Genomic DNA, 26627 nt, shown 5'->3' with positions numbered 1-26627 from the left:
TGCAATGTGACATCTGATGGCCGACATATCGGGCGGTTCCCACACATGGAGCGATATGCCGGCACCCCCCTTCCCCACTGGCCGATATCATACCCACACAACGAATGATATAGCAGCGATATTGTTCCAATCCATCGGATCGGTTGCTATATCACACCGTGTATGGGGGTCTTTAGGGTTCCATGAGATCTAGCTTAGAGAAACACTGCTGCATTTCAAGATGTGTACATTATGCGACAGGTGTATGTCTCTATATTTACATCTAATGATAGTGTAGAAATATGACTTGTGTGGTGAGAGGGGTTGTCTCTCACCTGAATTACCCATATTCTGGTGGAATCTGGGCCTGATTCAGACCCGGTCACGAGCGCTGAGCGCTCGCAAGCGGGTCGATGTTGCCCAAGTGCGCATGCGCACGACGTAGGCTGCTCCGTCGTGTGCATGCGCGAGACCCAAATAACGATGGCCGACCCGTCGTTATGGGTCTCGCTCCAAAGGGGTCGTGCTGTCAATGGTGATTGACAGCACGCCCCCTTTGGTGGGCGTTCCGGCGGCGTGGCTGCCCAGACGGAGGCGTTCCCATGGGAACGCCTACCGTCTGGGGCCAGCCCCACTGACATCACTAGTGATGTCAGTGGGAGTGCTTTTGGCTCTGATAGAGCCAAAAGCACTCCAGGGCTTGTGGCAGCAAGACCCTACCGCAAGGGTCTCGTCGCAAGCCCGATGGTCGCGATGGTCTTGACCATCGCGACCATCATTTTGGCCGCTCGCTGTAGCTGTGGGTGGTCACCCACAGCTATGCGAGCGGCTAAGGAGGCCACTCCAAAATGTAAGAGGGACAGCCCTGATTCAGAGCGAGCGCTCTGTCAGAGCGTCCGGCTCTGAATCAGGGCTTCAGTTCTCTCCAAGGGAGACTGGAGTGAAACCTTTGCATTCTGCATTAGCAGTGGGTGGAGATGAGGAATTCCAGGGTTTCACATTTACACAGATCCAGCTGGAATAATCACTGGAGCACAGGAAGGGTTTAAAACTCTCACACACCTGATGCTCGTTGTCCTGATGCTGAGTAGCAGCCAGGAACTAGGGACATAGGGCCATATTCAATATGGGAGCAAAAAGTCTGTGCTGGACTTTTTGCTCCACATTGCAGGTTTTCCGGAGATAAAGTATCGGGCGCGCGCTCACTTCATCCCCGTATTCAATTAGGAAGCAGCGAAAACGGTAGCAAAAAATTCAGGAATTTTCGGGAAATGTTCCTGGGTCCCCCCTAAAGATGTCCAGACATGGGGGTTCACTATGGGTACCCCCATTTTAGCCTGCTGAAGGAAGTTGGGGATTGTAATAGCCGCGGCAGGTGCGTAAATGTACCATTTGAAGAAGTGGTGAAGAATAGCACTTAGGTTTTTTTTGAAAAAATAACTTGTTCCATCAAATTTGGGGTACATGAAAATGGGAGCAAGCATATTTTAAAGTCCCTTAAATGATTTTTAAAAATTCTTCAAAAATGCACCTGCCGCTACTCTGGCAATGAAGAAAACATCTGCCGCACATAAGGTAACGCCTCTAGATTTAATTTGGCTTTTTTATAAGTGTGTTATGTATTTCATTTTTTTCACCCCAAATTTAAAGGTAATTTTTTGGGGTGTCCCAATTTTTTTTTTTTTTGACACATATCTTTTTTAGGGGACATTCCCAGGGGTGCAGGCTATTTTAGTTAAGCCTGCACCCCTAAACCCCAATTCTGCACTTTGTTTCACAAGCAAAAGGCTGGTGAAAACTTATCCCCATTTTTTTACTTTACTATTCACACCGGCGAAAAGTCAATGTAATTGAATACGGGCATATTTGAAATAGGCGAAAATGACTTCATCTGTGATAATTTATCGCCGATTCCGACTTTTCGCATCCAAATTGAATATGGCCCATAGTGTTGTAGTGCCAGGGTTCAAGGGCTATGCTGGGAGAGCATGCCCAAATTGTGGCTGCAAGCCACTGCTGACTGCTTAGCACAAGGAGTGCTGAGACTTTTATGTTTGTTTATTTTATGTTATGTGCCGGTATGCGTGCAGGCATAACCTCACATATGCTAAAGTGCAGTATCTGGTGCCAATAAAAGATACTGCTTCACCGAGTACGTGTCTGTTTGGAGTACTCATTTCCTCATTTCAATACCCTGTGTTACACTTGACATATTCTAAAGATGCTATACCTATTTGTACAATATAATAATGTACTGATATGTCATACATAAGATAGATTAGTATCTTGACATTTGCATTTTGCATATAAAAGGTAATTAAAAACAAACTGCTCCATGTCTGTTGTTTATCCTTTTAAAAATCAAACAACGATCTATTTAATGCAGTAATCAAACTATAAATAATAAATAAGTCATGCAAAAAGTTGCCCTTTTCATGATATAATATAGCTGAGTAGCTGAGAATTTAGAAATGTAGGCACTACTAGCTGGATAAATCAATAAGCCAAGCAGATTATAAGAAACTACTAGATAGTGCTGCTGATGATCATAATTATCATCATGGCATATTATTGCTTTAGCAGTATCCTTAAAAAATAAGTCTCCCCAGAGAGATATTATATGTGTGCACATCTAACTATGTAAAGACATACTTACTACACTCAGCTTACTGTGCTCTCCCCTGCTTGCCTCAAATACAAAGTCTATGATACATAATAAATCTGCATATGAACTCTACATATGGATACAGGGCCTGATTCAGACCTGCTCGCGAGCGCTACGCGCTCGCAAGCGGGTCGATGGTGGCCCAGTGCGCATGCGCACGACGGAGCCGGCTCCGTCGTGCACATGCGCGAGACCCGGACAGCGACGGGCAAACCGTTGCTCCGGGTCTCGTACCAAAGGGGGCGTGCTGTCGATGTTGAGTGACAGCACGCCCCCTTTGGTGGGCGGGCTGGGGGAGTTCCCATGTGAACGCCTCCGTTTGGGGGTGGCCCCACTGACATCACGGGCGATGTCAGTGGGAAAGATTTCGGCTCTGTGAGAGCCGAAATCTCTCTGGGGCTTGCGGCAACGAGACCCTACCACAAGGGTCTCGTCGCAAACCCGATGGTCGCGATGGTCTTGACCATCGCGACCATCTTCCTGGCCGCTCGCTATAGCTGTGGGTGGTAACCCACAGCTATGTGAGCGGCCAGGAGGCCGCTCTAAAAAACAAGAAGGCCGGCCCTGATTCAGAGCTAGCGCTCTGTCATAGCGTCCGGCTCTGAATCAGCGCCACAGTTTTTAATGCACGTGGCAATGCTAAAGACTATTCAGCAAATTGGATCTAATAGATGCACTTTACATGTATATGAGGCAGGGACCCAGTCCTGTTAGACATAATGGTCGCCTAAGTATGGAAGTGTTAACCTTTCCATGCTGGCCGCTATTACTTTTGCTCCACGTGCAGAAGTGAATTTACACATTATTATGTATGTCCATCCTATTCTGAGTTGTACAGTACTCATCTGGATCTGTTTTACCATTAAGAGCCGTATTCAATTTGAGCCAAGCCGCGATACTTTTTTGCGTCCCAGACTTTTCGACTACTGAAAGTACTGTCAGATTTGGGGAAATCAGCCTGACACCCCCCAAAAGATGCTCTGACATGGGGGTTCCCTATGGTACCCCCCGATTTGGCTTGCTGAAGGTATTTGGTCTTTTTAAACGCCCTTAATAGTTGCTAAATAGAGTTTTTCTATACGTGGTGCAGAATAGTATTCAGGAGTATTTTTTCCAGAAAACAACTTATCTCAGCAAATTTGGGGTACTTGAAAATGGGGGCCAGCATATTTAAAAGTTGCTACCACCTGCCGCACCTGCAATCAAAAAAGCACTTGGGGCATACTTGGGGACCCCCCCCCCCCCTCCCCAGAGTCAAGTTCGCTAGTTTTTAACTTTGTCCCGCAACATTTTTTTTTTCGCCCCCAAAATGAAAGTAATTTTTTGGGGTGTTCTTAAGTGGGTTTTTTTACATTTTTTTATGCAGTTTACCTTTCGTGCACTCTCTGAAGGCTGCACAGGGAGTTCCCGCAACGTTGCACCCCAAAGCCCAAATTCTGCACTTTTTTCCGCCTGCTTTTCATAGGTGAAACTTTTTCGCCTATTACATTGCACTGACTTTCCGCCTAGACGGAAAGTCTTTCAAATTGAATATGGGGTAAAAGCGAAACAGGCGAAAATGACGTCATCAGCGAAAAAGTATCGCGGATCCAGACTTTTCGTCTCAAATTGAATATGGGCCTAAATTGGGCATTTTAGAAAGGCAACCGGGTGGCAACAATGCAAGTGCACAGAACCACCCTGATTTGTGCCTAACCTATTCTAAGTTGTACGGAACTCAGTCGGATCTGTGTTTCCGTGAAATTGGGTATTTCAGGATGGCAACTGGGTGACAACAATGCAAGCGCACAGAATCCCCTGTCTTTTGTAGTGTCATGTGGGTATGTATCAAAATCTCTCTGCAATTCTGAGTCATGCATACGGAGAAGGGAAGCCTGTTTCTGATGCATCTTTTGCACCTGGGAGGGACGACTCAAGGCGTGGGCTGACAGGGCCTTCGCCCTGAGCACTGTACCCTGGGAGGGTGCAGCGGCAATCAGCCTGGCCCCTCAGTGCAGTGCATTAGCTACTTTTCCTCTCCTTCATCACCGCCCCTCCTGGTCCATCCCGCAGCTCCGCCTCCCCTTCTTAAGTGGTCTGTGAGCAACTGCTGCCTGCTTCTACAATGCTCCATCCCACCCCGGTCTGTCCAGTGGCTCCGCCTCCCCTCTTTGTCTGGACATTGCAGCTGCTGCTAGTGCCTCTCCTCTGCTACATTGCATGGCCGCCCCCTGGTCTATGCTGCCTTCCCCTAAGGTATTTAGCACTAAAGCAGTCTGTAGAAGGGAAAGACAGCACAGGCCAGGGGGCAGGATGGAATAAAGTATAGGCAGTATATAAATTCTCTGTGTAATATTCTTAGCAACTGATTTAGATCTGTATGTCCCACCCAGTGAGGATTTCAGAAGCCACAGACCTCACTTATACTGCAATTTATTTTGGCCATAGTGGGGGGCATGCTCAATTAACAACCTGTGTCAACATAAAGTGTTCACTTGTCATGCACTACAAGAAGACAGTATGAAATGTTCTCTTTTTCTCTTTCTCTCCATCTCTCTCTCTCTCTAGGCTGGGTACAGGATGCCGACGCCGGCAACCCATCAGGATTAAAATATCGACAATGTTCGGTAAGTACCCTAACCCAACCCCTATTTCTAAACCTAACCCTCCCTCCCCACTGTATAAAGCTAACTCTCCCCCCTAGTGCCTAACCCTAATGCTCCCCCCTTAGTGCTTAACCCTAACCCTCCCCCTAGTACCTAACCCATAACCATAACCCTCTTCTTAACCCCAGTACTTACCACCAGGATCCCCTCCCTCTCTCTCTCTTTCTCTCTATATATACACTGTAGATATAAAATGTGTGTGTGTATAAGTGTGGTTGGCGCCATGGACTGTCTAGTTTAGGGTATATAGGTAAGTTTTGTCACTTTGTTAATGTATGCCCTGATGAAAATGTTTTTTTATGAACATTGAAACCTTGGTGAACTTTTGGTTTCCTGATTTCTTTCTGTAATGAGTGGCGCCTGTCTAACATTTGGATAATTAGTTTTCCTTGATTATGGTAGTCCTAGAGTGGAGGGAACTTGCTTAGTATGGTTATTGGATTTGGTGAGGAGTGCTCCTGGAAGACCTCTATATACTGTATGTATATATATATATATATATATATATATATATATATATATATATATATTGTGTATATATACATATATATATATGAACATACACACACACATATATGTATATATGGGCAAGAATACAGCACTGAATATTGAGGGTGAGCGTTTACTATAGTCTTCTTGTAGTGTCTGACAAATGCACTTCACTTTATGTCCACTCAGGTTGTGAAAGGATCATGCCCACCACCATGGCCGAAATACATTCTAAGTGAGATCTGTGGCTTCTGAAATCATCTCTCCGGTCGGACACACAGATCTGAGTCAGCCAAAAGTGTCAATAAATTTGAAGCTAAGGCCCAGGTGGGGATCATAAATGACAGCTACTCAACAAAGGGTAAATTGGGCAACAGACACTGACGAACTAGATGGAGGAGAGAGAGAGAGGCTGAAAAAAGTAAAGCACTGGAGAGAATGGGCAACAGACACACCACAGAGAGAAAGGGAGGAGAGAGAGAAACACGGAAAGCGGAGAGTGGGCAAAGGGTACTGACAAGACACATAAACATGGGGGGAGTGTGTAGTGGGCTAGGGAAAAAATGCAAATCTAACATGTAGTCTGCATGATCTACATGACTGCTCTCTAGGCTTCATAGCTTCATGTGGAAGCCCAATGACATCAGAAAAACCCTCAGTGACTGGCCACTGACTAGAGAAGAGGCAGCACTTGCAGGGAGCAGGGTAGAGCATCACAGAGCGGGGGAAGGCAGTTTGCAGCAGGGGGAAGACAGCAGGACCAGGGTACTAAGTATCTGTTTGCAAATCGACCACAAACTGATGGCCGACCCGCCCAAAATAATAAACTACCAACTGACAGGCGCGTTTGAGTTCTAAAACACATTATTTTGGACAAAGCACTTATTAACAGCTTTTTCACATGTAAGTATACCTTTCATTTGTGGTTTGTTATTGCAAAACTAAAAATACAGTAATGGTACCTCATACAGGATAGGTGTTTGATGGTTATCTACACTGGCAATTGTTTAAAAATAAAAAATACAATTGAAACGTTTGTCAAAGTAGGCTTTACTCTGTCTGGTGAAATATATTGTGTGAAACATCACACAAAACCAGTATACCACCGTTACAAAATATATTGTTTGGCAAATTAACATTTTTTTCACAGACCCAATAAATAAATAAACATTTTAATGGTCAGTATGGTGATATGTAAACTTATTGTCAACAAATAATAATTGGAATCAAAGTTTCCTTTTGGGAAGTTAGGTTGGGGATGAGTCCTCAGTGTTTGTGCATGTGGGTCCTCTCTGCTCCTTCTCCTCTACTCCTCCATCTAAAAATATATAAAATTCGTTGGTCTGTTTGTGTTTGTTTGTTGTCCGTCCGGTTATGCATTCGGACACCCCTGCACCAATTGGGATGAAACCAAAGCAATGAAGTCCAGCTGGATTCTGGCCAGGTTTTATGAGGGTTAGGGTCTCGGTCAGACCTCCCGTTGGTGTACGCTGGACAGAACTTTAACCAAAAGCGCCTGTTCTGAGCCTTCCACTGGATGGATTTGGATGAAAACTTCACAGAGGTGGCAATTGGTCTAGGATGCCTAAAGGAGTGGTTGGGGTCCTGGTTGGACCTTATGGCGGAGTGTGCGCCGGGCAGAACTTTGACCCGGGGAGCCTGTTCTGGGCCTTTCACTGGATGGATTTGGGCGACATCACATAATAAAACTTAATAACTTAAAGATTTAAACTTGGAAAATGCTGGTTACTACAGCTAGTAACAAATAAAACAAAGAAGACAGAGAGGACAAACACTGAAAAAGGAAACCTACAATAACACTACACTCCTCACAAACATGCCACAGGCACACACAAATAAACAGTGACAAGACAGATAAAAGAATGCACAACAGTCAAAAAATGAGACAAACTTTAAACTAAGACAAGACTACACACAAAAATACAAGACAAGTTGCTATAGAACCAGGCCCGGCGATAGGGGGTAATAGGGAGACACATGTACCGGGCCCTGAGCTTCCGCGGGGCCTCGGCACAATGCCCGTTTTCCCCATTATGCAGTGCATGATGCACTGCATATGCATGCACTTTGAGGGCACAAAGTGAGATCCTCTGTCTGGTTGTGGTTACGAAAGCAGCAGCAGCATGGCTCCAGCATGCACTGAAAACATTAGACTTCAATCATCTCATCAACCAATGAAGTGAAGTCCTTGCGCTGCTGGCATAGGGGAGGGGAGCCAGGACAAGCACGCAGGGCTGCCATCAGAAACGTTGGGGCCCAGTACTGACAAAATAGGCAGGGCCCCCAGGGTATAGGGCAGTCTTGGGTGGAGTTGTGGATAATGTGAGTGGAGCTACTTCGGGGGTGGTGCTTCAATTGGTGTGTAAATCAGGGATGGATAGACATGGTGGAGGGGGGGCACAGGGTAGAGAATACAGGATACTAATGGGGCACAGGGCAGGGAAGGCTAAAAAAGTGGGGGCACTTGGCTGGGAAGTGGATTGGGGTGGCAAAGGGCAGGGAAGGCTGGTTTGGTCTGGGGGGAGCAAAGGGCAGGTAAGGCCAGCTGGACTAGGGGAGAGGCAGGGCAGAGAAGGCTGGCAGGCTGACTGGACATAGGGGTGCTGCAGGGAAGACTTTCTGGACTAGTACAGGGAAGACAGGCTGCTTGGCTGGACAAGAAGGGGGAGGGAGTGCAGGGAAGGCTGGCTGAACTGTGGGGGCAGGCAGGGAAGGATGGCTTGCTGAACTGGGGGGTGGTCAGGGAAGGAATGCTGGCTGGACCTGGGGGTGGGCAGGGAAGGAAGGCTGGCTGCACTGTGGGGGTGGGCAGGGAAGGAAGGCTGGCTGCACTGGGGGGGTGGGCATGGAAGGAAGGCTGGCTGGACTGGAGGGGCAGGCAGGGAAGGATGGCTTGCTGGACTGGGGGGTAGGCAGGGAAGGATGGCTTGCTGGACTGGGGGGTAGGCAGGGAAGGATGGCTTGCTGGACTAGGTGGGTAGGCAGGGAAGGAATGCTGGCTGGACTGGGGTGTGGGCAGGGAAGGAAGGCTGGCTGCACTGGGGGGTGAGCAGGGAAGGAAGGCTGGCTGCACTGGGGGGGTGGGCAGGAAAGGAAGGCTGGCTGGACTGGGGGGGTGGGCAGGGAAGGAAGGATGGCTGGGAAGGAGAGGGCTTAGGGAAGGCTGGCTGTACTCGAGTGGGGGCACAAGACAGGGTCAATACAAACATAAAAGTACCTGAGAAAGGGGCCAGGGTGGCAGCGGTGAGTAATGCACTGGGCGGCAGGCGGAGAAAAAGAGCATCTGTGCTGCAGCATTAGAACTATGGAGCCGGCCGTGAGCCAATCACAGCTCGCGTAACGGCTGCCAATCAGGAGCAGCCACTTCTGATTGGCTACTGTTCCGCAAGCTGTGATTAGCTCGCGGCCAGTTGAATACTATTGAGCTGGCCGCGAGCCAATCACAGCTCATGGAACAGCAGCCAATCAGGTGTGGCTTCTCCTTATTGGCTGCCGTTCCGCGAGCTGTTATTGGCTCGTGGCCGGCTCCATAGTAGTTCTAATGCCACAGCACCGATGCTCTTTCTCGCCGCTGCCACCCGGTCCCCCTATTTTCTCCGGGCCCGAGACAGGAGGCCCGGCAGTCCCCACCTGATGGCGGCCCAGCATGCATGCCAAGTGTTGTGTGGGGAGCTAAGAGGATAAGCCTGCCCCATGCGCAATGCAGGTGGGGAAGAGTTCGAAGAGTTCTATCAGAGCCAAAAGCACTCCCACTGACATCACTTGTGATGTCAGTGGGGCCGGCCCCAGACGGTAGGCGTTCCCATGGGAACGCCTCTGTCTGAGCAGCCACGCCCCCAGCATGCCCACCAAAGGAGGTGTGCTGTCACTCACCATCGACAGCGCGCCCTCTTTGGTGCGAGACCCATAGCGACGGCATGCGCACGACGGAGCCGGCTCCCTCGTGCGCATGCGCACTGGTCCAACATCGACCCGTTTGCGAGCGAGCGCGTCTGAATTAGGCCCTGTGTTCAGTATACTGAAGCAGGCTGCAAACTGCACACATGGATGTAGAAATAGCATGTGGTATGTTTGGACCAGTAGAAAAGTGCTAGAAAGTGTTTGTTAGTTTTCAGACAGTTTTTAATTTCTGTTTGCCGTCGGATTCCATCGAAAATAACAAAATCAACAGACTCAATATCAGCAAAAACTGAACAACATCGCCGTCGGTTTTCAATGGACACTGAAGACCGACGGTTAGTAAATACACATTTTTTTAAGACACAAACACGCCATCAATACCTGTCTTTGGGCCTGATTCAGAAAGGATCGCAGTTGCTGATACGCATGCAATCAACCGATTGTTGCCTTCTGTGCATGCATATGCATTGCAGTGCGCGTGTGCGAACTAGCTATTGCGATCGGACCTGCACTCGCAGAAGCTATGCAGACCCCTCGCAGAATGATTGACAGGAAGCACCATTTGTGGGTGGTGATGGGGGTGTGGCCAAGGAAACGCAGGCGTGCCAGTGCATTCGCACGCCGTTGCAGGGGCATGCATAAATTATCCACTGCGATGCCATACGCAGTCTGAGGTCTCATAGTGGGAATTGGTATGAAATACCGCCGGCCGCGGTTCGATTCCCGTCAGCGGCAGCCTGACATCGGCAGAGTTCCGAGCAGCGGAAGCCCGACAGCGCTGGAAATCCCGATCGTGGCTAGGTAAGTATTCTCTAACCTAACCTAACCCCCCTAACCCTAACCCTCCTTAGGGGTGCCTAACCCTAACTTCCCCCCCCAAGTGCCTAACCCTCCCTCCCCCCTCTAAGTGCCTAACCCTAACCACCCCCTTCCCCGCTGCCTAAACCTAAGTCCCCCAGGGGGGTGCCTAACCCTAACCCTCCCTCCCCCTAGCCTAACCCTAACCCTCCCGGGGGGTGCCTAACCCTGTCCCCCCCGGGAGCCCTAAACCTAACCCTCCCCCCCGCGGCTGTCCGCTCGTGGCACCCGGCATCACTACGATCGGGATCCCGGACGCCGGTCTCCCGGCGTCTGGGAAATGCGGGCGTCTACATCTAGACGCCCGGCATTTTACCCTTGCCGGGATATGACAGTCGGGAAGCCGGCTGCCGGTATTTAGGCAGTCGGCTTCCCGATTGCATACCCTCATAGTGTGCATGTAAGTTAGCAATTTCTGAATAAGGTCTGGGCTTGTGCAAGTGTGCGTATGGGTCCGATGTTACTCGATGTTAATGATTATTTCGCTATAGGGAATATTGAGAATAGTGAATACAGAGAATAGGGAATATTATAAGCAATAAGAATGTATAGCTAAGAGAAGTCCAAAAAATCAATTAACTTTAGACAAAAATCACTCCGTCTATACAATAAGAGGTCAATTCCAAATTACCTAGCTTTGCTGTAGATATGTTTTATTTATTTAATAAACAGTGCTGCAGCACATGTAGCTCTGCAATACTTGTTCTGTTATAGTCAGAACCATCACCATCTCAGGATGGCAGTGATGAAATAAAATGACTGCAAAAATTACTTTCTGCTTTTTCCACTTGTGTGAACACACTGATTCCATCACCTTCCCCAAACTAATGTGGAATATACACACTGGTTTTGATTACAAGAGCATGCAATTAAGTCATTAGAAAAAGCCATTGCCACAGATGTGTATGAGTGTTGTTTAATTATCTGTACGGTTGCTCTTCTTAACTTCTATTGATTTCTGTGTAACTGCACTTTTATTGATCTACAGAACCATTTTGTCTCCTTATTTAAATGAGCCTCTTAACACAAACTGATTTTAAATGTAAATAAATAACATTTTGCAATGTAAAAGTCTAACTTGTACTGTACTGTACTGTACAGATTGACAGAAATCCTGCAGAATATATTGATAAATGTACGACCAGTATCCCATCTGTTACAGTGACACTTGCAATGTAATAACAATGAAATCAAGTAGATATAAAATGTGTATGAAGCTTTGCAGTGACTTGTTTGCTGATCCACAACTGTAACCATAGAAACCTTGCAGTGTCAGATCTAAACGTCGCACTTACCTCCACAAAGATGAAGCATGGTATAATTGAATAACTGCGATGGGTATTGTTTTCCAAAGCCATTTCCTTTCAGCTGGAAAGGTCTTTGATACCTAAAATGTCTGAAACAGAGAAGAAAACAGCTTTAGATTTTAACCTAGTTTAGTTCAGGGCAATGAAAATGCTGTTTAGAAGATCACTGACAAATGTCATGTTTGCTAGCTAAAAGCCATTTGGCTTATAGAGTGACACTTGGCCTAATTCATACATCACCATATCAAAATAAACAGTACTCAACTGGTCAATACATTTATATTGCTTTTAGAAATGTATATAGTAGTATATAGATAAAAACAAAATGTAGCACACAAAAAAAGGTTTTCTATTGAGTAGTGTATTTATGATTATTATAAATATATAATAAAGAGGAGCACATATGGAAAAATGCTCAGATGTACTAAGCCTTGGAGACAGATAAAGTATCAACCAATCAGCTCCTAATTGTCACTTTACAGGATGTGTTTGAAAAATGACAGTTAGGAGCTAATTGGTTGGTACTTTAAATTTGTAGGGCTTTACTTTCTCAATGTAGTTGTATTTTATTGCGCGCAAACAATCAAATTGTGTACAAAACCAATGCATAAAACATATATAGCTATGATTTTTGCTTAGACATAAATGTGAAGGCAGAAAGGGCAACACTACTGATCCACAGCTTCAGCAAGAAAAATGAAGCTCTGCATCTTAGTCACACAAACCTATAAATATGCATGTTGTGCTGCACTGTCAACAGAAGGTATTTAAATGATCCAAACCAATAGGTAACAAGACAAAACCTGGCAGAGGAAATAATGAAGATAGTTCAAAAAGTTATTTATTTTAGTTCACTAAAATCGTTGGTTACTAACATCGTTGTGTGTGTATGCAGCTTTAGTGTTTATATAGGTTACTTACCACTTTATGCAATAATTAAAAGTGTACTTTTAATCTTAATTAGAGGGCTGTTACCTCTTGTTTTATTTCCCAGAGATGGCATGCATGGCCACCACAGGGACCATGTGCAATGGAAAATGCATCTAATAAGACACTTGCCCCTTTTACCTTAGAAAGTTAAAGTTTACCATAAACAATATACACATGTCAAGTGTTATATGAACCTTAATGTATACAGTTGCCAATGAGCTATCCCTCAATACTTAGGCACTGATTCAGAGCCGCTCGTAAGCGGCCGTTCGCTCGTTCCGAGCGATGTTCGCACATCTGTGCATGCATACGGTTTGTAATACGCATGCGCGAACCAGTCAGTGCGGCCGAAAGATGTTTGTTCGCTATATAGCGAATGCCTGCTATTTTGAGTGACAGGAGGAGGCGTATGTGGGTGGTAACAGGGGAAGGTGCTTGAAAACGGGGAGTGGAGATCAGAACGCAGGCATGCTTAAAGGTCAAAACGGGCGTTTTAAGGGTGTGCATAATTAAAACAGCAGCGTCATTGACCACGTCACTTGGTTTTTTTATAGTCTGAACTGCTCGCAATATAGCGGTAGGAAAAACCAGCCACAAAAATAGCGAGCAGTTCATACGCTGTTCGATGTACTCGATTAATCTAATAAATAGCGGACATGATGTATGGTGCGAGCGGCCAGGGGGCGTCTTTTTCAAAATTACGACCGCAAGTTTTGTTCGCTCGTTCAGACTTATAGGTGTGAACAGACCGCAAAGAGCGAACGGTTCATTTGAATAGCCACCCCTTTTTTGTGAACGAACAACCGCAAATAGCGTCCGGCTCTGAATCAGGGCCTTAGTTCATACTTGCCTACTTTTGAAAAAGCATTTCAGGGACATTGTGAAAGCAACACCTATGAGAGTGCGGTAAAGTGGACGTTTACCACTACATCTGAGAGGGGTGTCATAAAACTCACTTACTGTACATCCAAATGTAAATAAGCCCCAAAGAAGTTTCAGAAAATTAATGTAGCCATAGGGATCATTGTGCCTTATAACCAATGAAGGGAATTTATACTAATAATCCTATTTGAATGTATATATCTCTGTTTTTTAATATAACAGCTGCATAATGGGAGTTCGGTGCAATCATGGAGATTGTTAGACTTTTCAGGGAAATAGGGAGATTGCTACTATTTCAGGGAGCCTCCCTGACAATGAGGGAAAGTTGGCAAGTATGTTAAAGGTCTACAACTGGATAACAGTATCTAACTGAATAACATTTACAAAAGATTATAACCAACCAGTTCAAACAATAATAATGTTGAACAACACCATCTGGTATTAAACTAATAAAACTGTTAATATACAAGGAGACAAAATGAATTTTAAACCATTTCTCGTTTACAGTAATTGGTTGGTACAGAAGGTCTAAACAAAAGACCAAGAAGTTATCAATTAAAATACTGCAAAACACTGAATTTATTTATTTTTTAAACATTGTTTATTGATGACTACAATGATTATTTCCAGTTGCTAGCATTAATAGACTGAGGGCCTGATTCGGAGATGTATGCTAACCCGATGATTAGTGTTCATCTCCGATGGTGAGTGGTCTGCCCCTGTTTTCTGGGAGTGATGAAGCCAGGGTCTGCGGCAGTGGATGCAGATATCCTGGCCTTACAGCTGCCAGGGCCCGGTCAGGCTGCGGTAAGCTTCAGCTGCCGCAGCCTGGCCAAAGAGCTTGCCAAAAGGGGCAACCATCGTGATTGATGGTCAGAATGGTTGTGATAATGATCCCAGGCTGCAATCTCTTTCGCAGTACTCTGATCGCAGATGCAAGTAAGTGTCTGTTTCCTACAGACACCTCCTTCTGCATTTTAATTTTATATGGACAGAATCTCTGCAATTCCATCCATCTCTGAATTAGGCCCTGAGTGTAAAATGGATAGTAGTAGAGTAAATCACCCTATGCCTTCCTTCACCTTTTATAATGCTGAAGGACAAATTACACTTGCTGGAAACAGCTACTTCCATGGCACTTTGTGCAGAGGAAGATAGATGAATATTAATGTCTGGTCAGAGAGATGAGATTATGTTTAATAGGCATCAAACTGACTCTACATCAGCAAATGTTTGCATCAAAATGTTTTCATAAGCAGCCTGCATACAATTTACATATATTATCACAGTGAATATAGGTAGTTCACCTGCAATGATGCCCAGCATTTTATTTTAGTCTTGTAACAAGGACCTAGCCTGCCTAACAGGCATGGGATGCAGATAGTACTCTAAATTGTAATTCTAGTGATACAGACATTTGGCATGCAGCCTTTTGGCAGAATGGAAAGGAGATGTTTATTGGATACTTAATGCCAACTAGATATAATTAATTGGTCTGAGTAAAATTGCTAAAAGTGTATATTAAAAAAGAAAGCAGAAAAATGAATATATGGTGTGCATTACCAAAATCTTGCAGACCAGTCAAATATTAAACTAAGCAAAACTTATGTCATTTATAAATAAAGACTCAAATTAAGCTACAAAAGCAAAGCATCATATTATATTAAGTAGGGACTGAACATGAATGAGATGAGAGAATCACAGGAATGTATATTACCAGTCGCGATAAGGGTGCCGAGATAGCAGGGGAGTGGCCTCACATGGAAGCACTCTATTGCAGTCTGGACTGGCTGTCCCAAAGGCAATGTCAGATTAAGGTCCAAGGACCTGGAGCTGAAATTTTGTATGGCCTGTTGCGTGTTGCCGAGGGGGTGTCACTACTGAAGCATGGTGGTGGTGTTACTACTGAAGTGTATACATAATCAACTAGTATATAACGACATTCGGCAAAGACATTTTGATCTGATGTCTTTGCCGAATGTCTTTATAGACTTGTTGATTATGTATCTATTTACAATCTAATATATGCTAATATCTATATGTCATGTATTCCTTTGTTGTAGCTGCTGTTATGTAACCATGGTAATGGGAGCACATTGGTGACTCATCGCCTGATGATGTCACTCACTATGAGCCACCGGACGGGTGCTTTGTCCCGCTTCCGGGGGAGCGTGTCCACAGGGTGATTGTATACCTACTTAAGGTAAGACATCTGAATCTTTTCTTTGTCCTGACGAAAGTGCCACATATACTGAAACATTGCCAATTCATATGCCGCTGTGACTGTCATTTATTTAGCCTGGAGTGCTGCACCACATGGTGATTGGATATACACACACACTTTAAACTTGGGGTCCCATCATAATGTGGGGCTGGTTCAAATGGTATATCACTGCCAATCTCCCGTCTAAAGTGATGGGAGATCGGGATGCGATTTTCAATTGTCTTTGGTCACCCATGCTTTATCATGCATGTTGCGCCCAAACAGCCATGTAAAGCAGCAAATCACGTCAAAAGTCCTGGTTTGGATGCCCACACTACGAACTTATAGGTTATTTCTGCTCACCATCTTGAGCATGGCTATCACGCCCGAACGGAACAACGATTTAATTGCTCCATCAGCCGCCCAATAGTTAAAGCCACCGGCGCAAACAATTGAATTCCCCCCTTTGAGAGAAATAACTAAACAGTAAAAAAACATTTTGACCTCCAGACAGGCCTTTAAATGCACCTCAGACCTCCCCTGATTAACTTTATTTTTAATATTAAAAACGTTTCTGTAGATCACAATACATAGGCTTTACTTAATCAGAACACATCATTTTATTAAACATTCAGGAGCTGCACGGCAATAGAGTTGCAAGGCAGAGAAAAGTTAGGGGTGAAGATTGGATGTGACTGGCTGGGATTTAAGATATCACAGATTCAATTTCTATTCACATCATCTTCCAAAGGCAAGACATCAGCACCAATGCTATGCATATATAACCATAACTCTCTTTTCCCCTTCCCTTACAGCAGAGATTTTTAACTCACAGCACTCTGAGGATGATGATCACCATCAGTATTTTTTAGTATTGCACCCAATATTAAGCCACATTGTAGTACCCCCGATACACATTATGTCACATCCTTGCAACTTACCCACCCTTTCGCCTTTTCTACTTGCAATAATGAAAAGAAAATTTGGAAAACCAAAATCCCAGCAAGAGCAAATGGGAACTACTGTAACAGGCAAATTTGCCATTATGAGCTTACCGCCTTTTAAACACATCCTGGAATGACAACCTCCTGTTTTACTAATAAAGTTTCTAGTATTTAAACTCCAACAGGGAGACCACAGCCTATGCTTGAAAAAGTGCTTTACAGCACGAAACGCGTTGGTTGGGCACAGTGGGAGCGTAAACAGAATGGGACAGAGTGGGATTGACCACCTGATCCAGAGTGACGGAATCAGCTAGAGCCACTGGCCAGATGCACACCGCAGATCACTGCAGAAGGAAGACAAACGGCAGCTACTGATAATTGTATGGAAGCTTAGGGACAGTTTAGGTAAGACCCTATACCATGAGAAGGTGACCCAGCAATCGGAGCACCTGGCAGCGCACCTGCCTCACAGCACCTGAATCCCCTTCTGAGCTAACCGGACTCACTGCCACTCCACAAATAGTCAGAAAATTATTGTTTCCTTTCCATACTCCACTCTTCTCCACTGTATCCTCCCATCCTTTTCCCAATACCCCCACCCTCTTCTTTAACATTGCTTTGTTACTCTGCACATTTATTTAAACTGTTTTTTTTATTATTATTATTATTATTATTATTATTATTATTATTATATTATTAATAATAATAATAATAAATACACACTATCATAAACACATCACCTACAATATAGCACTCTCTTTTTATCTTTGAAGCCAAATCTGATTGGCCTGCTCCCCACTGACTAATAGAGCAGGCCTGACTGTCAGTTACCGAAACCATCGATGGTTTCCTGCTGATGGTTATACACCTTCAAAGTTAACCACTGATGGTGACCATCGATGGTTAACACAGCGATGGCCAGCCCTACCTGACATGCATTTTTATGTTTGTATATAGATGGAAATCAATGTTTCAATATATCGATAATGATACTGACCATAAAAACCATAAAAAAATGCTATTAGGTGTTTAGGACCTAATTCAATTATACAAAAAAAAAAGACAATTTCTGAGCGAGTTTTGGAAATAATATTTTACTGTTATGGGGCTAAATGTCAAAAGGCAACGAGGGGAGGTTTGGGTTAGGCTGTAGGAGGGCGGGTTAGGTTTAGGCACTAGAGAGAAAATGTGGGTTAGGGATAGTAGAAGAATACTTGCCAGAATGCTGGATGTTCACAGGCCTGAACCAGAACTTCCAGTCACATTACCACCGGGACCCGAATCTGCGCTAGAGCCACTGCAGATGTCAGGAGCAAGTAAGTGACCACTGGGCCACCAGGGGTTATATATTGAATTCTAACAGGTCCACATATCATCCCATAGCCCTTAGAAATATTCTTATAGTTTCTCAATTAAATGAACATCTGAGACTCATAATAACCTGGTGTATAATACAGATGTTTGTTTATTATTTATGTAATTTTAATTCTTTCTCATTATATTAACACTTATTGATTATCTTTACAATCTATACTTTACACTTCACAAACACCTTTCTTCCCTTTTTCGTGCGATGCCCTGGAGATGGTCCTTGGCTGGATACTTTTGGTGTGCCCTGCACTTCGGACGTGAACCCCTTAATGTTAGGGATGCCGGTAGAGAGGAGCCTTGATGCTGGCCCCGCACTTAATCATATATTTGCAAATGTATGCAACTAATACCTCTGAATTTCTAATATCATGTAGGATTCAAGTATTTTTGCTAATATTGCTGCAGTGTGCTGGAGGGAATATCCCTTTTTTCCTGTGGTTCAGTGTAAACCATGCTTGCCGACTTCCGGGAGGGAGCAGCCAGATTGGCTTTACTGGGGGGCGCGGCCAGCAAACGGGGCAGGGCCGGCCAGACTAAAATAGTATGCGGGGGGCGGTGCCACGTGATTGCGTCACTTTGGCCCCGCCCCTGCTACACACTGCCGATATTACAGGCAGCTTGAAGTAGGGGGCCAAAACGACGCGATTCAACGTGAATCGCGTCACAGGCCCCCCGCTGCCGAGGATTTTACTGTAATTGCGGTGGGGGGCAGGAGGAGTTTGCAGCCGCCGGGAGACTTGCCTGCCTTCCCGGGAGGTCGGGAGCGGCACCCGATTTTCGGGAGGCTCCCGACCAAATCGGGAGGGTAGGCAAGTATGGTGTAAACCCCGCCCTTTACAAGCACCTGTGCAATATCATTAAGCTGATATGAGTGACCACCATACTTTCTATGCATAATACAGATACTATGCTGATATAAGTAATATCTGAAAGCAGGCAACAAGGTGGAGCGCACATATATATACATATTGTGATAGAAGTACTTGAAAATTGCTGGATGGCATATATATGTCCCAGATTTTTAACATATGTGTTTTAAAATGTCTGTGCATAATGCTTGATGAGAGATGGGCTTTGAGTAAAAGCCAGATAATGGGTCCTGGGGGTGTGGATGTGAGAGTAAAGGGAGGGCTCCATCCACAGGGCCGGTGCGGCTTTTCCAGCCTTCTACCTGAGAGCCGGCTAATCAGTGGTTGCAGCTGGGAGAGTCTCATATAAGCTGTGTAGGGCTATGGCTCAGGGTCTCACACTTGGTGAGAGCAAGCAGGCAGGCCTGTTCAGAAACACTGTGTTATACTTCTTGTAAGTAATCTGCATACGCCTATGTTTGTAGTGAGGGCAGTAGGCTCTACCTCTATATCTATTATCTAGTTAGTGCCCAGATGGGCTAGGATTTATGTTTATGATTTAAATTTTTTTTACTGCACAATAAAAACTAGCTCCAGCTAGCTTGCACGAAAACCCTGGACTGGTGTGCTGTTTTTCTGGATGCTCTGTGTTAGGAGGTGTCCAACTACCCCAGGAGAGGGACCTCCTACCCCGATCCTATTCCTATATAAATATATATATATATATAACATTTTATATGAAATGGCACTGTAAGAAGAACATGAAATGGAGGATGAATACTTGAATAAAGCTTTTCTTTTAGACGTATGTGCGATCGCTTTTCTGTATGCCAACATCATTCTATTTACTTTCATATGCTAATGTGAGAATCCGCTCAAGTCTGCAGAAGTCCATTCAACTGAATCCAAAGCCTTTCCCTTCCACTGAGAAACCGTCTGCAAATGCAACCAACATAATTGATATCAGGACTTGCACCAGCCTCATACTTGGTGCAAAAGGTCAGTTAGAAACAGACATCCTATCTTCGTCCGAACGCTACGATCATGCACAGAATTTGGAAACACCTATTTCATGGTAACCGTGGTTCTGTCAACAGACAGGTCACCCCGTTTATTCTGTCTGTGCTCTCCTTCAACTTTATTACAGTCACTGGGTACTTCAGACGCTTGGTTTGAAACCTGTAAAATCCGCAGAGTCACTTTCTTATGCCCACAATATTGCTCTGTTGTGGTACCATCCACCCACACCATCTTCCCCATACCAGGTCTCAGTTCCTTGCACCGCCTCTCGGCATCCCTGCTTACAGCTACGCAACTTAATATGTCTATGAAACTCTGTAATATAATAGATGCAAAACTTATACACACTGATTAGTCTGCACGCATGTACAATTACATTGATACTGTTACCTCTCAATTATTTCTAGACTATAGGGACTTTACAGAAACACCATAGGTATACATTTTGTACAGTAAAGATGTGGTATACAGTAGGTTAGCATTACTGCCTCACAGCCCTGAGGTCTTGTGTTTTATTCCCACCACGGCCCTAACTGTGGAGTTTTTATATTCTCACCTTGCTTGCATGGGTTTCCTCCCATACTGCTGCAGTAGGTGTGTCTGCATCTGTGTGTATGTGTATGTACATGTGGTAGGGAATATATACTGTAAGCTCTGATGTGAATGGTCAAATATTCTCTATAAACTGCTGCAGAATATGGGCCTGATTCAGAACGGTATTGCACAGCTGCAAGGAATCGTCTGGTAAAACTGTCCAACTCCACTGCAAATGCAGCCAGACTCGGAGTCTATGTGAAATAGACACCTCTTTGCTGCATCTGTGATCCTAGTGCAGCGTCCGTAGATGCTGCCTTGGATCACCACTGCAACCATTGTGAACATCAGTCATGCTGGTTGCTCCTTTGGCCAGGCTGCGTATGCTAAGACTTGCTTAAACTGTCTGGTTCCTGGCAGATTGCAAGGCTAGGAAATCTGCATCCACCGACGCAGTACCTGCCGTCATCCCTCACGGGAACGATGGCCAGGGACGCCCCCGCTCCGCCTTGAAATGCTACAGCCTGTCATTCAGGCTGCGGCATGCAGACACTGCAAACAAACTCGCAGATGGAGGGCTGCACATGTGACGCAGTCCTCCCACCATCAAAGATGTACGATAACAATCGGGCTAGCGTACATCTCTGAATCTGGCCCCATGTGTGCTATATTAATACTTAGTAATAAGATAAATATTATTATTATTATTATTATTATAGATGAGCGGGTCCGGTTCTCCCTAATCGAGGCAAATCGACACCGCTGGCACTCCCCACTGCAGCCACTGCCGCCACCGTGCACTGAGGACACTGCCAGCACCCCTGCACTGCTGCCCCACATACTGAGGACACCGTCAGCGACCCCACACTGCAGGAACTGCCGGTACTTCCACACTGAGGACACCATCGGCACCCCTGCACTGCCAACACTGTCAGCACACGTGCACTGAGGACACCGCTGGCAACCCCGCTTTGCCGACACCATGCACTGAGGACACTGCCAGCACCCCCACACTACTGCCCCACGCATTGAGGATGCCATCAGCGACCTCGCACTGCCGCTACTCCCACACCGAGGGCATCTCGTACAGCCAACACTGTCAGCAATCCTGCACTGAGGACACCTCTCTGCTGACACTATACATTCAGGACACTGCCAGAACCCCCACTCTGCCAACACCTCTGGCACTTCCACATTGAGGACACTACTGGCACTCTTGCATTGAGGACACCGCTAGCACCCCGCACTGCCGTCACTGCCATCACACTAAGCGCACTATTGGGGTATCCAACCCACACTGTTTAACACACCATGTTGTATCAGTGTTGGAAGCTGAACTGCCACATGTTAGTGCTGCCCACTACTGTTGCTTAGCTTAGTCAGCCAGCTAGCTGGATGCAACCTTTTGGCTCGAAACTAGATGAAAAAGTCAATATTGTGAGGTGGTTAAAATTGATTGAAATTGACTATAAATAAATGTTATTGAGGTTAATAATACTGTAGGAACAAAATACAGATCCAAAACCAAAACACGCAAGGGCGGTTTTGGCAAAACCAATCCAGATCCAAAACACAAGGAGATACAGATCCAAAACCAAAAGCAAAACACGGGGGTCGGCGCACATCTCTAATTAAACAGGTCTGCAATTAAAAAGTTTTTTTAATGAATTTATGTGATACTTATAGATTTTTGGCTTCTGTACACGAAAATGACTCCCGATTTTGCATATCATATCATGTTTTTCTGCAAAATGTGTATTTATGAATAAGGCATTTTTTCATATTCTTTAAAGTAATAAATGTATTCTGCCTACATTTATTATAAAACATTGTCTTAAATGAATTCAGTCGGTAGTATAGAACGTTGCAATTTAGTTCTCGTCATAAAACTTCCCCCCGCCCAGTGCCAGATTAAGGTCCACATGGGCCTGGAGCTGAAATTTACAAAGGGTCTAAACCCCATACTGTCTAAATGAATATTGGCCCTGATTCAGACCCGCTTTCTGCCGGAGACAACTCGCAGGTCTGAAGGGCGTTCTTTTTTTCTTTTGAGTCCGGCCTTCTGGCCGCTCGCTAAGCTGTGGGTGACCACCCACAGCTTTAGCGAGCGGGCAGGTGATGGTCGTGATGGTCCCGACCATCGCGACCATCGGGGCTTGCAACGAGACCCTTGTGGTAGGGTATCGTCTACTGCAAGCCCCAGTGAGCTTCCGGCTCTAATAGAGCCGGATAGCATAAAAAAACAATGTAGTTCATGCAGAGATTCAGGGGCCTATTCATCATAACTTAAAATTCTCTGGAGGTAATTAGGTTTAGAACTCGCATGGAGTTCTACCTAATTACCGGAGGAATTCATCATTCCTCCTCTCCGTAACTATCTATTCCAAAATGCTGTCATTTTTACGATGACAGCTTTTTCGGGAAATAGATAGTTTTCCCTTCCTGCTCTAACTTACCGCAGCTGGAATCTGTGCTGCTCATGCGCTGTTACATCTGTAAAACCAGCGCTTGCGCAGCACTGCCTACACATGCGGTAATTTTGTCTCCCCCCTCTGAGACCTCCCCCCTGTCCCGCACTTACCTGCGCGCTGCAGCGCCTCCGGCTTCTATGGCTGCTCGGACACTGTGTTCTTCCGGCAGAACACTGTACAGTTTACAAAAGAAAAAAAAAAACTTTTTTTTTTTCTAAACTTTATTGTGTTCTGCTGGGAGAACACAGTGTCTGAGCACCCACCGGAGCCAGAGGTTGAACCAGAGCGCTGGAGGAAGACGCCAAAGGACCTCACCAGCTGGAAGTAGGTAAGTCTAACCTGCTATTCGCCACCTCACAGTGGCCGGTTAGTAACTCCATCAAATTCCGAAAATACAAAATTTTCGGAATTTGATTAATACCATAAATTCCACATCACCATATTAATGTATTGGGAGTGTGGAAATTAACGCAGGGAGACTTAACCAGGAGATATCAGTGATATCTTCTGTGTTAAGTCTCTTCATGAATACTAAAATAATGGTAATTAAGGAAAATGTCCTTATAAACGTTATTTTAGTGTTGATGAATAGGCCCCTCAGGCTCTGATGGACACAAACTGAATGCAATGCCGATATTGGCAGAGTTGAGCGATTATTTGCTACTGTGCAAGTGCAAACAATACTGAAAACACTTACGATGCACGCATTACCCTGTGTGTACTGTATGCACAAATGCGCTATTTCATACAGGATCGCTGTACAGGAACAGTGAGGGAAAACCATGGACTGGAAGGTGGCCTGAAGTGTGCGCAAAAAAGTAATTTTCAGGGGCGTGTTATGGGAGTGTCACAGATGTGTCAGTGAATGCAGCTGCATTCTCAGTTGCTGAGCCGCAGCCACAGAGGCCATGTTTATGCGGAGTCAGAAAGGAGACACCTGAATGTTCATAAATATTAGATGAATTGCACTCTCTATCACTCGCTAGTACACAAGGGTAAGACTAAAGGTCGCAGTCGCAGCTGAAATAGAGTGCATCTCTGAATCAGGCCCTCAGTGTGAGGAATCTTCCTTAATGATTAAGCCAGCAGACAAGGGTGGGTGTACACCCTGGACTATGTCATAGAAGCAAATAGACAGTTGTCTGATCTACGGCTCCATACTAAATTACATACTGACCCTACACCAAAGTTTCAAAGGAATTGAAAGAACTTCTCCTGAGGCTCTCTCTGAAGGTATATTGGACAAGGGGGGATTTTAGCTTCCTCTATCCTCTCCATCCTATCACCCCAGTTTATTATCACTTACCTAAAATCTACAAGATACTTCACAATCCACCAGGGTGTCCTATTATTTTGGGTATAGGGGGTCTCACTTCAAATTTATTGTTTTATGTTGACTCTCACTACAGTACGCTACTTCTCTAAGATCCCACATCAAGGATACTAAACATTTTCTTAATCTTGTAGAAGCTGAACTTTTTATTATCTTCAATCACTTTTATGTTGACACATAATTATATTTTGTTTAATCACGTGCACTATTTACAGGTCCTCGGTATGGCAATGGGGACCAGGTTCACACCGAGTTTTGCGAACATCTGCATGGGCCACCTAGAGGAAGACTTGATATGGGAAGGCACTTTTGCTGCGAACCTGGCCCTCTATGGTCGCTATATCGACAACCTGCTCTTTATTTGGAAAGGTGATAATGATTCTGTTAATAAATTTGCTATCTGTACCTCTACTTACAAGAAACAGGTTGATACAATTGGTTTCATTCCCTATTCTAGTAACTACAACAAAAGTTGGTTAACAAATATCCCCAAAAGTCAACTATATCGCTTGCGCAGAAACTGCTTCTCAGAATTAACCTTTAGGAAACAAACTTCGGAATTGTTTGAAGTGTTTAAGGAACGAGGATATCCCCCACATATCTTGAATCAGGCATTTGAAGAGACCACCTCACTTAATAGATGTCAATTACTTAGTGAGGGTAAAACTGGGACTGGGATAGAACCAGGTCTAGCATTTGTAACAATGTAGCGGCATCTCAAATTGGTACTATTATTAAGAAAAATTACACTCTCTTATTGTCAGATCCTGTACTCAATCAGAGTATAGAGAAAAAGCCTCGTATTATTTTTAGAAAAGCTAGAAATTTGAGGAATATTCTGGCTCCTAGCTTTTTTAAGGATCCCTCTTCCATTAATAATAATTCTGAACGAAAGACATCTAGATATCTTATGCAGGTTCTACAGATGTAATATCACCAAGTGCACCACATGCACATATGCGGTGAATAAGACTAAGGGCCGAAAAAGTATTGTGGGTGACGTAATTTCGCCAGGCGGAAACTTTCCGCCGTATTCAACTGCAAAGACTATTCGCGTACACGGAAAGTCAATGCAATGTAATAGGCAGAAAAGTTTTGCCTAAGTAAGTGGAAAAAGAGTGCAGAATTGCGGTTTTGTGGTGTAAAGGTGGGGAAACCACTGTCCACCCTTGGGACATGCCCCCTAAGCATAACTGCTTTAAAAAATCCCTAAAAAAAATGAGGAACACCCCAAAAAATTACTTTGAAAATGGGGGCGAAAAAGTATAATGTTGAGGTACAAACATCAAAAGTAGTGAAATAGACTTTTTGGGGGTCTGCAAGTATGGGGTAGGTGTTTTTTTGATTGCAGGTGCTTGCTGAGGGTGCGTTTTATAAGATTTTTACAACAACAATTTAACTATGCTTGCACGCATTTTCAAGTACCCCAAATTTGACAGGACTACTTATTTTCCCACAAAAAATAAGCAAAATGCTATTCTTCACCAGTTGTACAAAGCTGCTAATTTGAAACAATTGACAGCACTTAAATACCCCAAATAGCTTCAGTAGGGCTAATCGGGAACATCTATATTGATCCCCAATGTTAGTGCATCTTTTGGGGGGCGTCAGGCTGAATTCCCTGTTTTTGACAGCACTTTCCGCCTGTTTAAGTTTCGCCGGGCTGCGTTTTCGTGTCCTTTGCAATTGAATACGGCGAGTCGTGGGAAATGTGGGATAAGTTTCCGCAGCTAAAACAGGCGATGTAGGCGAAAAGTCCGGCAGGCAAAAAAGTATCGCGGGTGCGAAACTATTTGAATATGGTCCTAAATTATTATTTTCAGTGGGATCTAAGAAAGAATTTACAATTACGTCATATATTAATTACAATTGCAGCTATGTGATTTATCTATTGTGGTGTCCTTGTAAATGTTACTGTATAGGTAAAACCACATGCCCATTAAAAATAAGATTCTTGGAACATAGAAGAAAAATCCTGAAGGGTCTCCTGAATCATAGTGTTTCTAGACACTTTGTGGAACATCATAATAGGGACCCTAAAGGACTCTATATGGTAGGGGTAGAACTTGTGAGTAAAACCTGCAGGGGTGGGGATCGTTACACTTTGCTCTGTAGACAGGAAGCTGCATGGACCTTAAAGATGCAAACCTTCAAACCTAAGGGGTTAAATGAGACAATAGATTTACAGTTTCTTTAATCCTTTGTAGTTTATGACTGCTTGTAGCAA

The 26627-nt window shown here is 44.7% G+C and overlaps 1 protein-coding gene across 1 annotated transcript in view; it reads right to left on the bottom strand.

Annotated features, from left to right (window-relative positions):
- The window catches only part of PLPPR1 (phospholipid phosphatase related 1), a 167807-nt gene that overhangs the window by 66623 nt on the left and 74557 nt on the right, over nucleotides 1-26627 (bottom strand). The window contains exon 2 of the mRNA XM_088461322.1: nucleotides 11853-11953. Coding sequence (XP_088317448.1) covers nucleotides 11853-11915 — 63 coding nt within the window. The 5' untranslated portion in view covers nucleotides 11916-11953. The remainder of the gene's footprint in view (nucleotides 1-11852; nucleotides 11954-26627) is intronic.

This window comes from Taudactylus pleione, unplaced genomic scaffold, assembly GCF_031769625.1.
Source record: "Taudactylus pleione unplaced genomic scaffold, aTauple2 ptg001032l, whole genome shotgun sequence".
Lineage (NCBI taxonomy): Eukaryota > Metazoa > Chordata > Amphibia > Anura > Myobatrachidae > Taudactylus > Taudactylus pleione.
This window is presented reverse-complemented; position numbering and strand designations above follow the sequence as displayed.